This window comes from Lactuca saligna, chromosome 4 (assembly GCF_052625555.1).
Source record: "Lactuca saligna cultivar CGN05327 chromosome 4, ASM5262555v1, whole genome shotgun sequence".
Taxonomy (NCBI): Eukaryota; Viridiplantae; Streptophyta; class Magnoliopsida; order Asterales; family Asteraceae; genus Lactuca; species Lactuca saligna.
In genome coordinates this window covers 6,688,084-6,704,379 of record NC_136420.1, presented here as the reverse complement: position 1 = coordinate 6,704,379, position 16,296 = coordinate 6,688,084, and the positions used below count along the sequence as shown (strand labels likewise).

Genomic DNA, 16,296 nt, shown 5'->3' with positions numbered 1-16,296 from the left:
TATATATATATATATATATAACAATCAACTATTATCATTTACTCGATTTGATGACTAAACTATTTTTTACACAATAAATAATTTAATTTCCTCCAAAGTCATAGTTCCAAATAGGCTAGGTAACCGTTAAAAATTAATAGAAGCAACTTAATTTACAGATAACTCATAAATTTAATGAGTTATTGCACAAAAGGATAATTTAGTGATGAAATCCGATTGATGATAATAGTTTATTATACGTAATTACGTTTATGTTTTGATGATTGAATGCCAGGTTTGAGCTTCAACTCATTTAAGAAACTGTGAATCTATGAAGGCTATTTCGTAATTACAATAGAAACCGCTTATGGTTTGAGTGAAATTTGTAAGATGCGGTTGACCTTAAGGCTTAAACCACTTGAATAGTCACAAACCAATGAGGGGCTATTTCGTAATTAGGTATTATTCTACAGTTTCTGCTATCATTCGTTTGCTGAATTTGGCGGGTGGGAATATTTTTGACTGTTTATTCCCAATAATGGGGCACACACAGATCGAAAGAGATAAGTACACGATGAAGAAAGAAGGACGCATCAAATTGACAAGTTGGGCAAAAAGATCGATGCAACTTAGGTAGATTGTTCGAGATCACCAAAAGGTTCCTCGCTTTCGCTGCAACGTTCTCCCTCAGGTCGGTGAGCACATATTTCCATGATCAATTTGTTATTTGGAGTTCTTCAGATGATATGTAATTCATACTTTAATTCAATATTGAGCACAAGCACAACAAGTTTCTGGTGTGTCTGATTTGATTTTTGTTCATTGTTTTTATTTGCCTGTAAGAATTTTGTAGGGTTTTCCCTTTCATATTCGTAATCGGCCTGGTGTTAATGGAAGAATGAATCGTTAAGTGTATACGTAAGATAAGTTAACGCCAATGATTAGGGTGAAACATAGTTATTCAAGCTCCTTTGGTTCCTATCATGATCAATGGGATCATGTAACAAAGTAAGATTTGCCCTGTCTTACTGTTGAACTTATGAGAGTACTTTCAACAAATTTTCCACTGTAATCACAAGTCACAACCAACTAAATACAAAATCAAACAAAAAACAAGCACCCCTAGAATGCCTATCCCCTCTTAAGTCCTCTTCCATGCTAACCTTGATAGTTTTTGATCCAAGAGATCTCTAGTTTTCTAAACAAACCTTTCGTCTACTTAGGGTTGATGATTGATGGTGGATGGTTTTCTCAGAAACCATGAATTATCTCCTCTCCCGAGGCTGTAATCGGTTCAAAAATGAATTGGGCGACAATAGGCCACTCGTGTTTAGCTTTTTCAATCCCTTTTCCTATTTTGAAGAATTTGCTGAGTTTAGACCTCAGCTTCTTGTCTTAATATGCTAGAAGTTATTGTAAAATTCCCCTAAAAATTTCCTAAACCAAAATTGTTTTTACAATAAAAAAAAGGGTTAGATTTTGTTAATGTTTTCTTCATATATGCGAGACTTTATGTTGTTGTGGTCATTGATAGTGTCAGGCTGTTAATGAAGAGGAAATATTTGCCATTCCAAATGAACAATCCATGTTCCTATTGAATGGATCCATGTATGAATACAATTATTTTTATTTTTTCTTTTTACTAGATATTTTCTTGATAAAGTAATTATATTCTTTTTTTTTTTTTTTTTGACACAACCTTTCCAAAGTTGTTTTATGTCGTCGGTTGATCTACATGCACAATATTCTTATTAGGTGTATGTTACAAATAAGATAAATGAACAAAATGAGTACTCGTATTTTTTTTTTTTTGATTTATTTACTCTCTACAAGTGATGGTACCATAGGCAGTTGCTATTTTCATGGCTCTCACTGATATATCAAGGAATGCATGCCCCTATTTTTGGTATCCATCATGCATCAACATATGTGATTGTTAATTTAAGGGGTGTTTGGCACTGAACTTTTGGAAACGTTTGAGAGCTTCTAACTTTTAGGTTTTGACAAAACATTCTAGTTTAAACAAAAAGTTATGTTTAGCAGTACGCGTGTCTAGTTTTTAATTTAAACAAAACGCTTCAAATCTAAAAGTTACTTCATGTAGCGTTTAACAAAATGCTATTGAGCTTTTGAAAGCAATTTCTAGAATTACCCTTAAAAATATATTTATATTTATTTATTTTTAATCAATTGTCCTTTTATGTAATTTTATATATATTGCAAAAGTTTTCAGCTATTTTGCCAAACACTCATATAGCAAATAAAAGATGCAACTACTCTCTACCCGCTTCCAGCTAAGAGCTGTTTTTACCCAACACATCCTTAGTGTAAATTACATTATGTGTAGCTGATTTCTTCAAATTTGACCTCAAAAACAATTCTCTTGCTTTTTTGGTGTTTATTTGAGTTTTTTTTTTTTTTTTTTTTTTTTTTTTTTTTTTTTTTTTTTTTTTTTTGTACTGTTTTGGTCCTTGTTCCAAATGAAATGATTAAACTATTGGGATGAAAATTGAAAAAAATAATTATACTTAAGGATCAAAATTTTCATTATACTAGGAATGGAGCCCAAAACTGAAAGATTTTTTTTTGGTATTGATAAAAAATGAAATATACTCGTATTTTTTTGTTTAACAATATGTGAGGGGATAAAGGACTTAACATAGAAGAGAAAGCAGGGAAAATAAAATTTTACACATTGAAGAGTCCAAACATTTACAAATTCGATCTCATATATCGCATGTAAAGAGTTCCGGGTATTTTCGATTTTCTGATCCTGATGGGATGAAAATTGTGAGGGAGTGCCAAGAGACTGGATTTCACACCGATACAGAACTTGTTAATGATGCTTCCATTTTTGAAGACTGCTCATATATATATATATATATATATATATATATATATATATATATATATATATATATATATATATATATATATATATATATATATATATATATATATATATATAGACACACACACATTAATCTCAGACTAGGAATATTTGATTTATCGTTATTAATGTTACAATAATAATAATTATAAAACCTTGCATTATGTGAAACTGTTAATTAATATAAATATTTCCAAGTCCGGTAAATTACAGAAAGCTCTTGTAATTTATTTATTTATGTTGTTAGTAGCTAACCCGCATGACATAGTTTGTTGCGGCACAGCTTGTTGCTCGTTTACCCGCTACGTCTATATAACATATATCATTTATCTATATGTTGTTATTGATTTAATTGCGATTCATACCAATGTGCTTCTTAGTATAAGGTAGTTGTGTTCTATCATGGCATGCATAACAAACAAACGGGACATTAAAGTCTTTGAGATTTGACTCTTGTTTTGCTTGAGAAGGTGTCGGAATAAACCAACTACAAAGTTGATACCAAATTGGATTGAAAAACAATGGCCATACGAAATATCAACTAACAGTGTATAGTTGAGTATAACGTAAACAAGCAAAGAAATAAAAATAATATTCTCACGAAGAAGATTGATTATGTGTTTCCACTATTGACCTATTCATTGGCATTCCCAAAAGGAACCAATGTCTATAACGAGCTCCTTGTCCACAACTTCCTGCTGTGAAGACAACTCATGCATTCCTGATCACATATATCTAATAGAAACCTGCTATGTGCCCCCCGTCTTGACCAATCTTGAACCAAAGTCTCGCATACCTGAACCATAGATCCCTATGATCCATTCTTTTGAAATCATAAGCTCGAACAAATTGATGATCCTCCAAGCAAAATACCCGTTTTTCCCCCACTTAGGGTTCGAACTACAACCAAATGGTGTTGCAAACAAACCGAATCTTAAACCGGATCAACCAGATACATACCATCCCAAAACCTTAGAATGTATAACACAACATAATATAATCTTCCAGATAAAGACCAAGCGAATGCAATATGTCGTGCTCAAACTTCGAATATTGAGATTTTTTAGTCAATAATACTTGAGATATCAAGACTTAACAATTTAATCTAATCTAATAACATGTTAAAAAAACAAATACTTAAAAATCTTAGTTTAAAAGGTGAATCTCATAATAGAATCAAAAAAGAATTTAATATATAGACTAGATTTATTACTCATTGTTTTGGATGGAAATTTTGTAAATTAAAACACTAGAAATAAGTCAAAATTGAAAGACAAAGAAAAGTATACACAAATGCATTTTGATGAAATAATAACAACCAAAGTCAACCATTTAAATTATTTGATAAAAATGTATATGCATGTATTTTGCATTTACCAAACGACTCGCGTATTAAATCTAGAAAACATAGAAAACCATTACATATTATGAAAATAATAATATGTCAAGTTCCAAAAGACATTCATAAATATAGTCGTTCTTCGTGCACCTTCACTACTTCATCTTGCTCAATTCTATATAAAAAAAAGTCAAATAATGTTAGTATTAAAAGGAAAATAATAATAATATGTCAAGTTCCAAAAGACATTCATAAATATACTCGTTCTTCTTGCACCTTCACTACTTCATCTTGCTTAATTCAATATAAAAAAGTCAAATAATGTTAGTATTAAAAGGAAAAGATATTAAATTTACAATCATTAAAATAATAAACGATAAACAATTACCTTTGTCAATTTGTTGATTTTCTTCCCAATCTTTGTTCATAATCGATTGTGTCACTTATGCTACCCCGAATCCAATCTTCTGTACAAATTAAACTTTCAACAATCTTAGGAGCCAAAGAACTCCTAAACGGATTCAAAACTCTTCCACTAGTGCTAAAACGGATTCCGAAGCCACCGTTGAGATGGGAATGGCGAAAACAATTTTTGCCATCAATGATAGAATCGGGAATCACCAATCTAGAATATTAAATATTTCTGAGTCGTCTTCAACACTTTCTTGAAAATACTTTTCTAACTCCCCATTTGATTCAACTATGTTCATCTTCATATTTTCTCTTAGTTTATTTCTTAATGGGGGGTTAGGTGCCATAAAATTCGGGTTTTGGCGTTTCCCTAATATCGATGATGAAGTGGTAGACTCGATAGTACTTGAAGTAGAACTTGGAGAATGAATTCTAATATAATCATTATATCATTCATACATACATAAAATCCATGATATATATTTTTTTTGGCCTCCACTCCCTTTTCTCCATAATGATCCTCAAGTAGTATAACCAAATACTTTACTTTGTTCCTCAGATTAAGAATCAAAGCAAAGTAGAGCAATAAATTCATTTTTTTCTATGTCGCCAAAATACTTATCAAACTTTATTTTCATGGTCAATGCAATATCACAAAGACTAGAATCGGAAATAACATCATCCAACAGCGTACGAATGGAATATATATATATATATATATATATATATATATATATATATATATATTCAATGCACGTGTTTGATGTCACATAAAGTGTCCCGAAAATCCTCAAAGTAACATCACGAAAAGGTTTTAAAAAATGACATACATTCCTAACCCTTTCCCAATCGCTTGATGAAGGCATCGACAAACCCGCCTTTTCAATTTTGCACCGAAAATCAAATTCCTCAAGATCATATCTCTAATTCATCAAAAGATGAGATTTAAAACACCCTGGCAAACGTGGGACCAATCAGAGTGTTCCACTTGCCTATCTGACGATAGCCACGATCATCATAAAATCAAAAGATTCTCCTTTAACCAATGAGGGGATGAGGCAAAAAGACGTAACAGAGGATCCTTCAATATGGGTCTGCCATGTCGCACACCACGAGGGGATGCTCAACATAATCAGTTAAGGGGCATACACCTCTTAACAGGTATAAAATGATCCTTCTTCCTCACGAAGAAGGGGATGGAACTCTTTTTTATGTGATTTACTCTCATTTCTTTTAGACTTCATTCTAACTTGATCGTCGAAGCTTCGTCCCAGGAATTCCTTCCGGACGTCGACTAACGATCATCTTTCTCTTTTGTATTGTGATATCAGGAGAAGGAACCTACACGGAACTCATCTACAACTGCAATCCAACCATCTCCGATATATCACAACAATAGTGGATTACAATTTGAGTATGGATAAAGATTAACAGAAGGTAGTTTATTTACTTAACTTTGACACGCCATGTATAAAATGCTAAACTTATTTTACCCATGGAAGCTAGAGTCGGGGACCTTGTTGTCCAAGCTTTGATGAACTGTCCCCATTAGGTTCTAACTTTTATATATTTTTCCTAAAAAAATCTCCATTTTCCATGTGTTGTCGTCTTTTTTACAACAAATTTTTCTAAATTACAACAAATTCATTCCATGTGTTTAATTGTCCCTACATAACTAATCAATCACTGAAGGGGGGCATTAGTAGGTCTATACGCATTTTGGACATCTATGGCTTTGAGTCATTTCAGGTATATTATATAGTTTTTTTATTTATTAATCTTATAATAGAAACTTCAATTTATATTTTATAGAACTCATTTGAATTTTCGAAAAAAACTTTGATCAGTTGCTTATAAACTATGCTAATGAGAGGCTTGAGTAGCACTTTGTTCAATATATATTTAAAGCTTGAACAAAAGGCGAGAGAATCAAAGGGCTATTTTTTTTAGAAATTATGTAATTTCTAATATATTTCTTAGGAATATGAATCGGAGGGTAATGACTGGAAAAATGTAGACTTTGTGGACAACCAAGGTTGTTTAGACGTCTTTGAAAATATATTGATTGTGAGTCCTTTTATGTTCTTTCCTTGAAAATGTATGATTTTTGAAGGTTAAATGAAAAATAAAAATTGAAACTATAATGACATAATAAATTAATAATCACAAATGGATGTATGTTGCTATTTTTTTTTTTTTTTTTTTTTGCATTTACTCCTCTTTTTTAATTATGTTTTATGATTGTTTGTAGAAAAAGTCTGGCTACTATTTATACTAGATGAAGCTTCAAATACATCACAAGCCACTAATTTACAAGTGACTTTACCTTTTACCCTTACACATGACTTTACCTTTTTACCCTTTTTACCCATTTTTGATTTTATACTTCTATCCTTTTACAAGTGGTTTACCCTTTTACCCGTTTATGATTTTACCCTTTTTAAGTTCATGTAATGTGGCCACTATGCCCCTAAAATCGCCTTCGGTAGCACTTTTCCCCCTAAAACCACCTTTGCTAACACCTTTAAATCACACGCATGTTAAGTTAATTCATGTGAAGGGAATTTTTGGGTTTTGTCCTTTAATAAGTTTGGTTTGTTATGTTAGGAAAATTTGTTGAGAGAGAATGCGTTGTTGGAAACAGTCAATAAGCTCAAGCGTGATGTTACTAAGGTATATAGGAAACCTAAATTCGTTGCTTAATTCGTGTGTTTCAAGCTCTTTATTTGATTTGTATATTGATTTGGAGTGATACATTAGATAAGCGAGTGATTTCTTTGGGTTCTAACTTATTTTGCTTTTTTTTTTAAATATCAAACATCATATTTTTCATGCTTTAGCGTGGTAATCTATTTGAAATGGCAAGTGGACTTGGTAAGGATAATAAGGGGTATTTTAGTTGGTTATGGAATGTTTTTATCCAAAAGACTAAAGTTTAAATGTTAGACCTCATTTTTATTTAAATAAGTTTTAGTTTAACTTGAATTTATTTGTAAATTCTCTTATTATTGAATTTTAGAAGGTCCATTTGGTAAGGATAATAACACACGAGATTACATCCTGTGTGAATGAAGTGTTCGATTTTGAGCCAAAAGATGCTGCCAATATTAGTCAAGTACCTTAAACAAGATTAAAGGGTTTAACATACTATTATTTTGTCTCATTTTTGTAAACCTTTCAAAGTACAATCACTCAATTATATATATATATATATATATATATATATATATATATATATATATATATATATATATATATATATATATATATATATATATATACATACCAATTCACATATATTTTCTCTTAGAAATGTATGATTAGAATATAAAAGTCAAAACATATCTTTAAGTAAATGGATAAAAACCGATATCGCCTCCTTAAGTAATTATCAAATGATTTATATTCTATTGGTATCAGGTGATGTTTTTCCTTTAAGATTGAAAGTTCAAATTCCGTATAAGACACATGTGGAAATATGATTAGTTTAGGAGTTGTTTAAATTTATCGTGTAAAAAAAGCATATTTAGTAATTAAGAAAAATGTCGCTATAACACAATCAATTATTGCATTTACCATATTGGTCACTTAACTATTTTTTTAGCAATAGATCATTAAACTTACAAGTTACATATCAATTAAGTCACATTCGTTAATTTTTAACGGATCCCCAATTATCGATGCTACATGATCGGCTGACTTCTACCACTATGGCCACGTCATAATATTTTTCTTTAGAAAAATATCATTGCCGCACAATTAATTATTTTCATTTACCCGATTTAGTTACCATTATTTTTGCATAATAGGTCATTAAACTTACAAGTTTTTTCAAGTTGAGTCATTTTTGTTAGTTTTTAAAGATTCCCGGTAACCGAGCCTACTTGGAAGTGTGACGCACCGAGGAAGCTTATGTGGCAATAGGTCATGCCATTACTCATCCATCATTTTTTATACTTTTTTCTATTTGTTTTATATTTAAATTACGGGTCACACATTCAACCCATCTCTCTATCTCTCACATATAGACGAATATACTTCGGAAATGTTCAAAATCAAATTTTGGACAAACGAGTTATGCAAATCGGAACCTATGTCCAACATTTAGATCAGGACATCAACACTGACGTTGAGCGGAATCAGGTTTTGGCTTATACATTTAACGTAGAGGATGTCGTGGTTGAATCGCCCCTATGTCAGTGTGTTGCTAGAGAAGGGGGGAGAGAGAAAGACGTCTTTTGCTCATACCAGTAACAACAACGATGTACTTTGCTCCTATCGGTAATAGAAAAGATGTCTTCGTTCATGTACCACCGGTTAGAAGGGAAGAATGGACGAAATGAAATAGAAAAAGTAGTGTTGGTCTGACTCTTGTTGAAGGTCTCATTCATGAAAAAGAGAAAGAAGAATATTAGGTCTTCGCTCGTGTCGATAATGACGTCAACATACTTTGCTCCAACCGGTAACGGGATAGATGTCTCCGTCCGTGTACAACCTGTTAGAAGGGATAAACAGATGAAAGGAAATATAAAAGTGGTGTTGATTTGACTCCTGATAAAGGTCTCGTTCATGAAAAGAGAAGAAGATTAAGATTATATGGGTAGAGTTTATTCTAATTAATGTTATTAAAAAGATAAAATATAAAAAATAAAAATGTCACTGTAACATAATCACCTATTGTCATTTACTCGAGTTGGTCACAGGGACAGTTCCACTATGGTGCCCATAGTGGCACCGATATCCCCTTTATTTTTTCGGATACAGTGTAAAAAATTTTGAATTTTTCGTTTTTTCTACATTTGTGCCACTACGTAAAAGAAAAAATGTGTCACCGGCAACACCTACTACGAAATCATGTATCCGTCCTTGTTTGGTCACTAAACTATTTTTTTTATACAATAGGTAATTGAATTTCTTCGAAAAGTTATGCTTCCACGTAGGTTTCATAATCATGTATCCATTAAAAGATAACTTATAAGTTTAATTACTTATTGTATAAAAATTTAGTGATCAAATTAAATAAATAATAATATTTTATTTTGCCTAATTACATTTTTGTTTTTGTTTTTGTTTTTTGTTTTTTGTTTTTTGTTTTTTTTTTAAAGAATAATTACATTTTTGTTGATTGATGAGCGAATGCCAGGTTTGACCTTCAACTCATTTGAGGAATTGTGAATCTATGAAGGGCTATTTCGTAATTAGAATAGAAACTGCTTATCGTTTGAGTGAAATTTGAAAGATGCAGTTGATCTTAAGGAGTGTTTGGGATTACGTTTGAAAAATGTTTATTTGTTTATTGACTTTTTGAAAAGGTAATAAGTCAAAAAAAGTGTTTGGCAAAATCAAAAACACTTTTCAGAATAGCTTTTCCATAATTTTGGATAAACACTTTTTAATAAGCATGTAAAACGTAATTTTTTGAAACTGTTTATGATTTTTCAGCCAAAATAACTTTTTAAGCCAAACACTTTTTAACTTATTAACTTATTGACTTTTTCACTATAAAAGTTTATCGAAACATTTTTTAAAAAACTCTTTTTACCACCATTATAAGCAAATAAATACTTTTATCTAAAAACACTTTTCTAATTAAAAAAAAAAAAAAAAACTCAGGAGACATCCTCTTAATCCACTTGAATAGTCACAAACCAATGAGGGGCTATTTCGTAATTAGGTATTATTCTACAGTTTCTGCTATCATTCGTTTGCTGAATTTGGCGGGTGGGAATATTTTTGACTGTTTATTCCCAATAATGGGGCACACACAGATCGAAAGAGATAAGTACACGATGAAGAAAGAAGGACGCATCAAATTGACAAGTTGGGCAAAAAGATCGATGCAACTTAGGTAGATTGTTCGAGATCACCAAAAGGTTCCTCGCTTTCGCTGCAACGTTCTCCCTCAGGTCGGTGAGCACATATTTCCATGATCAATTTGTTATTTGGAGTTCTTCAGATGATATGTAATTCATACTTTAATTCAATATTGAGCACAAGCACAACAAGTTTCTGGTGTGTCTGATTTGATTTTTGTTCATTGTTTTTATTTGCCTGTAAGAATTTTGTAGGGTTTTCCCTTTCATATTCGTAATCGGCCTGGTGTTAATGGAAGAATGAATCGTTAAGTGTATACGTAAGATAAGTTAACGCCAAAGATTAAGGAAAAACGTAGTCAAATTCCTTTGGCTCCTATCAATGATCCACGGGATAAGATTTGCCCTGTCTTACTGTTGAATTTATGAGTACTTTCAACAAATTTTCCACTGTAATCACAAGTCTCAACTAACTAAATACATAATCTAACAAAAGAACAAGCACCCGGAGAATGGCTATCCACTATTATTGAAAAGGTTACAGGATAATCGGCTTATACTTACAATATAATCCCCTTTCAAGTCCCCTTCGATGCTAACCTTGATAGTTTTTGATCCAAGAGATCCCTATTTTTCTAAACAGACCTTTCGTCTACTTAGGTTTTCTCCAGAAACTATGAATTATCTCCTCTCCCGAGGCTGTAATTGGTTCAAAAATGAATTGGGCGACAGTAAGCCACTCGTGTTTAGGTCAATATGATCTTTCTTATCTATGGCTCATGAAAAACTTTTGAATCCATTTTCCTATTCTGAAGAATTTCACCTCTATCTTTGTTTGAACAATAACACGTTTAATCAAAGAACATTCAAATGGTTCTCATTAGTGTCGTACTTTTAGAACTTCTTCACAAGAACTCAGATCAGATGTATGTTTGTTTTGTTTACAGAAATGCACATATCTAAGATGTAAACCTTGACATGAGCTCATGCATCTAAGATTCCCACTTATCACTAGCAGCCAACATCATAATGAACAAATTAGGTCTCATGCAGCCTAATTTTTTCAAAGTTACACACTCTTACCCTTCTTCTATAATCTCCTGCATACACAATGCACCACCACATGGAGCAGCAGAAGTTTCACGAATCACAAGTCTGGTCAACGAGTCAACAACATCTAGAGTCCTCAAAGATGTTCACTTAGTAAGATTTTTACACTTCCAGTTTACTTACTTGTGGGACCCAATGAAGTTATTAACCTTTAAAAAAATTTATCCTTTTAGTCGACACAGTTGCTAGATGGCTTTCTTGATCTTGCGGAAGATAACACAAGCAAGGATCTGGAGACATGTGGCGTTCTTGGGGCCTTTCTTGTAAGATCTTTTATCTTTGAAGTTTGACCATTTTTTATGGTCAAAGTAATTTTATGGAACTGAGTATCTGTATCCATTTTTGCTTCCAGAAAGAAGGGACCTATTATGTAACAACTCTTATAATACCAAAACAAGATTCTACTTCTAGCACAGTAAGTCAAAAAAAAAAAGTGCGTTTAATTTTTATTTTTTTTATAGTGTTTTCTTCATATATGTGAGACTTTATATTGTTTTGCTTATTGATAGTGTCAGGCTGTTAATGAAGAGGAAATATTTGCCATTCAAAATGAACAATCCCTTTTCCCTGTTGGATGGATCCATGTATGAATACAATTATTATTATTTTTCTTTATACTAGATGTTTTCTTGATAAATTATATGCTATTTTTTTCTTTAATTTTCAGACACATCCTTCCCAGAGTTGTTTTATGTCATCAGTTGATCTACATACACAATATTCTTATCAGGTATATGTTACAAATAAATAAGATAAATGAAAAAAAAAATCAGTATTCGTATTTATTTATTTATTTACTCTCTGCAGGTGATGGTACCAGAGGCAGTTGCTATTGTCATGGCTCCCACAGATACATCAAGGTATGCCTTCCCCTACATTTATTTTGGTATCCATCAACAGATGTGATTGTTAATTTAGTGTAAATTACATTATTGTGTAGCTGATTTCTTCAAATTTGATCCAAAAAACAATTCTCTTGCTTTTTTGGTCCTTATTTGAGGTTTTTGTGTTTTCCACATTAAAGTTTTTACAAATTGGATCTCATTTACTGTATTGCATGTAAGGAGTTACGGGTATTTTCGATTATCCGACCCTGATGGGATGAAAATTGTGAGGGAGTGCCAAGAGACTGGATTTCACACCCATTCAGAACCTCTCAATGGAGCTTCCATTTATGAAGACTGCTCCAATATATATCTTAACCCTAATCTCAGACTAGAAGTATTTGATTTACGTCATTAATAATAAAAGCTCTTTTGGTGTGAAACTGTTAATTAACATAAAGCTTTCCAAGTGCGGTAAATTACAAAAGCTCCTGTAAATATATTTATTTGTGTATATGTTGTTATTGATTAAATTGCGATTCATACCAACTTGGTATAAGGTTGTTACTTTAGATTCAGTATCCAAGGCTACAATTTCGGTTGATGGTGGTGCAAGGAGAGGGGGCTCTTGAGAAGGTGCTGGAATAAACCAACTACAAAGTTAATACTAAATTGGATTCAAAAACAATCGCCATACATGTAAATAATATTCACACGAAGAAGATTGATTGATTATGTGTTTCCACTATCGATGTCAGAGTGTACATCCATATGAGAAGGTAAAAATCTTTGATTCACATCAAGCGATTTCAACGCACCAAACTGAATCTGAAATAATAATAGTCAATAGATACGTAAATTTCAGGAAAAGACAGGTTGTCAAAAGCCCAATACGCAGCAGTACTGTTGTGGGCTTGTGGCCCATTGGTCTAGCTGAAAGGGTTGATTGGTCCACCAGAATCACGGAAATGAGGAATAAAAAGATCCTCGTTACCTTGTTGCACCAACATGTCTTCATAGTAAAATGTCTGATTCTATATAACAAGTTACAGATGGGATTAAAACCGCATTGGAAAAAACCAGTTTGAAAACCGGATAATAAAACATATGGGTAACTTTTGCTGTATTTTTTGTCAAACATTCTCTATTCGAACTTTTGCCGAATAAATAAAACGCTCGCTTGGCCATGAGGTAATGCCTTTTTTGACCATTTGTGGTCGTTTAATGGATCAGCACCACATTTTTGTACCTTTAAATATATATAGAAGTTATTTCTGGTTATTGGGGTCGTTTTAGGGATCAAAACATTTTTTTGGGAAGCCTCCAAATACACGTCTCAACAACAATTTAAAAAAATAATAATGATACAAAGATATCATTTATTGTACTAAAACTGGTTTTAATCTAGTACAATGTAATGTAATTTGTATGTTAGGGATAGGTGTAGAGGGCCTCAATGGGTTTTGAAAACTGAAACTTGAAGAACTGTTTTAATCTTGATAAATTTTATGTAGCGGCCCTTCACGGCTTCACACAACTCAAATACTCAAAAATACTTAGCAAAAGAAAAGGATACCAAACTACAAAAGTCCTTGGGCTACTTTTTGATCCTTTTATATATAGCTGATTATGATTATTTGTTGGGTTAGTGTATATACTAATGGGCCTCAATGCTAACTTTTGTTTTTCCAATTTATCGCTTATTTGAAATTTTCCAGATGCTTGTAAATTGTTTGCGACTTTTAAACCATTTTCACCTCGTTTTAAACACGACACGGGCATATAATTAATCGCTAGGCACCAAAGAAAAAAAATTATTGGATCAGTGCCACTAAAACTGTATCTAAAATATCAGTTACCATAACTTGTTAAATAATGTCAATGTACGATTGTTGATGGTCAAGAAAAGATACGCAGGTTGATATTATACCTTCAAATAATTCGTAAAGCAATCAAAACTTGATATTATTATATAATAAGATACAAACATGGTGTGTAAACTATTTAATATATACGACCATGAATCGAAGCCTACATAGTACATAATTCAAAAGCTATGCATGAATTAAGTCCTAAATTGAAAACAGTCGTTTAATGGGTTGTTCTAAATAAACATAACCAAGACAAGGGGAAAATTTTATAAAAATTAAAAGCACTAAAATAATATTCAAAAGAAATTAAAATACTAAAATTATATTTAAAAACAAAAAAAAAACAAATAAGTGGATAAGTCAGTCGTTTCAAGTAATTTAGAACCAAAACCAAAAGAATTTTCGGACTTTTTCCATGGAAATCGAAAACTTTTTAAAGCCAATCTACTTTAGCATAAAGACCAATTTTACAGCTTTTTAATAACTTTGGTTACATAAATTAATCAACTATGAAAATGAAACATAATCATTAATATCCTTTTTGTCAACTCCATTCTACCCAATATCTTTTTTGATAAAAAGAAATCTGTCACGTAATTATAAATTATACAAGCAGAAGCAGCTTCCTCACAAAGCCATCGGTTGCCCCTAAATTTGATCATGGCTTCTAAACAAAAACAGTCAACCAAATCAAATTAACAAATGCATTTCAATTTTAATAACATTACACATCCAAATTACCAACAAACTTCATCATCCAAGACCTTAATTAAATTAGAAGGGGTGCACATTTTTGCTTAAACCACCGTTCACATTCGTGAAAAACCCCATTACTCCCGGCCGGTAGGGTAGGTACGACCGCCGCCGTTCTTCTTCCGTCTGCCCTACTTTTTGCTTCAAGTACACCTCATGTGCTGATGCAGTTCCCTTTTTTGCCTTCGATACCTTTTTAACAACTTTTTCCTTTCCGGCGGCGTTGACTTTGACATTTGATCGGTCGAAGGCGTCGGCTTTTGACTCCGACGTTGTTGTGCGATCGGGACCATCTAGGAAGACGAATGCGTCACGCCCATCGCTGTTGCTCCGATTCATTTTGTCTCTGAATCTCCACAGCTTCGAGAATCCGGTGGAGTTGCTCTTCAGATTCATTTCCTTCGTGCCGTTGTCCGACTCTTTTGACAAAGAGCAGAACGTTCCCGTAGCCATTCCGTCGGTCTCTTCATTTCCTGACGACGGAGATAGTCGAGGCGATTCAATGAAAACCTTATCCACCTGAGCAGAAATCGGCAACCGGCGTCTTCCTTCATCGTACTCACTGCCTGATAGCAGAGTCTGATCAAATAGAGGAAACACCGGCCGGATCTGGCCGCCTTCAACGTCCTCGGTAATCGCTGAATCGTTATCACCTATGCACATAAACGTAAAATCACCTTCCTCCGCCTCATCATCATCGTCTTCTTCTTCTTCTTCTTGTAGATCCTCGTCATCAATTTCCGCAGACTCCGGTATCAACTGTTGCGTATGAGAACCACCGTAAGCATTAATTTGAAGATGCTCGAAACCAAAGGAATCCTCAGCTGCCGATTGAGTCACATGATCATCAGGATGTGGATGTTGATCATCATGACTGGTAGAAGAAGAAGAAGATGATAAAGTCGTGGACTCCATTTCGTAATCAATCGCGATGTTGTTCTCCCAAATCTTATGAATTAAAGTTTTGTTTGTAAATATGAATGGTTTGGGTTTTTAGTCGGCTAGGTATGATTGTCTGCATAGATAGTGACGGCTAATATAGGTGGCCTCGGGATATGGTAGGGGTAGGGGTAGGCGGTACATGAGTCAAACAAACTTGTATTTTATTTTTATTTATTTTTAATTGCATTTTTAGTTTTATTTTTTTAAAAACGGTCAAAATATATTAAAAATATACCAACGAACTAGCAACGAGGACTAAAAATAATAAATACATTTTAACCCGATCACCCCATGAATAATTTGTCATCTTAACCTTATATTTAACCCAACTATAGGACAAGGATATTATATTTTTTGTGATTCC

At 32.6% G+C, this 16,296-nt stretch overlaps 2 protein-coding genes across 6 annotated transcripts; one reads left to right on the top strand and one right to left on the bottom strand.

Annotated features, from left to right (window-relative positions):
* Positions 1 to 466: 466 nt before the first annotated feature.
* Positions 467 to 13,560, top strand: AMSH2 (associated molecule with the SH3 domain of STAM 2). Of its 5 annotated transcripts, XM_078989068.1 has the most exons (10): positions 467 to 674; positions 5,951 to 6,056; positions 7,227 to 7,292; positions 11,380 to 11,635; positions 11,716 to 11,805; positions 11,895 to 11,975; positions 12,052 to 12,126; positions 12,210 to 12,272; positions 12,350 to 12,402; positions 12,607 to 12,880. In XM_078989068.1, exons 4-10 carry the CDS (start codon positions 11,462 to 11,464, stop codon positions 12,782 to 12,784), a joined length of 714 nt encoding a protein of 237 aa, XP_078845194.1. In that variant the 5' UTR covers positions 467 to 674; positions 5,951 to 6,056; positions 7,227 to 7,292; positions 11,380 to 11,461; the 3' UTR covers positions 12,785 to 12,880. The 5 variants fall into 5 exon arrangements, 4 of the variants coding, with proteins under 4 accessions (XP_078845194.1, XP_078845195.1, XP_078845192.1 ...); XR_013679959.1 differs by lacking the exons at positions 467 to 674; positions 5,951 to 6,056; positions 7,227 to 7,292; positions 12,607 to 12,880 and adding exons at positions 10,388 to 10,525; positions 12,940 to 13,145; positions 13,232 to 13,560; XM_078989069.1 differs by lacking the exons at positions 467 to 674; positions 5,951 to 6,056; positions 7,227 to 7,292 and adding an exon at positions 10,388 to 10,525 and having other exon boundaries at positions 11,895 to 11,957.
* A 1,451-nt stretch (positions 13,561 to 15,011) lies between these two features.
* On the bottom strand, positions 15,012 to 15,905 carry LOC145039243 (uncharacterized). The gene has a single exon (XM_078987324.1). The coding sequence runs from the start codon at positions 15,903 to 15,905 to the stop codon at positions 15,012 to 15,014; it is 894 nt and encodes a 297-aa protein (XP_078843450.1).
* Between the last annotated feature and the right edge of the window lie 391 nt (positions 15,906 to 16,296).

Excerpts from the sequence above, each read along its gene's own strand:
- AMSH2 (XM_078989068.1), top strand. The coding sequence starts at position 11,462 with ATGAACAAATTAGGTCTCATGCAGCCTAATTTTTTCAAAGTTACACAC. Across the intron at positions 11,636-11,715 it reads TCCTCAAAGATGTTCACTTA|TCGACACAGTTGCTAGATGG; the intron begins GTAAGATTTTTA and ends TTATCCTTTTAG. Across the intron at positions 12,127-12,209 it reads TCCCTGTTGGATGGATCCAT|ACACATCCTTCCCAGAGTTG; the intron begins GTATGAATACAA and ends TTTAATTTTCAG.
- LOC145039243 (XM_078987324.1), bottom strand. The coding sequence starts at position 15,905 with ATGGAGTCCACGACTTTATCATCTTCTTCTTCTTCTACCAGTCATGAT.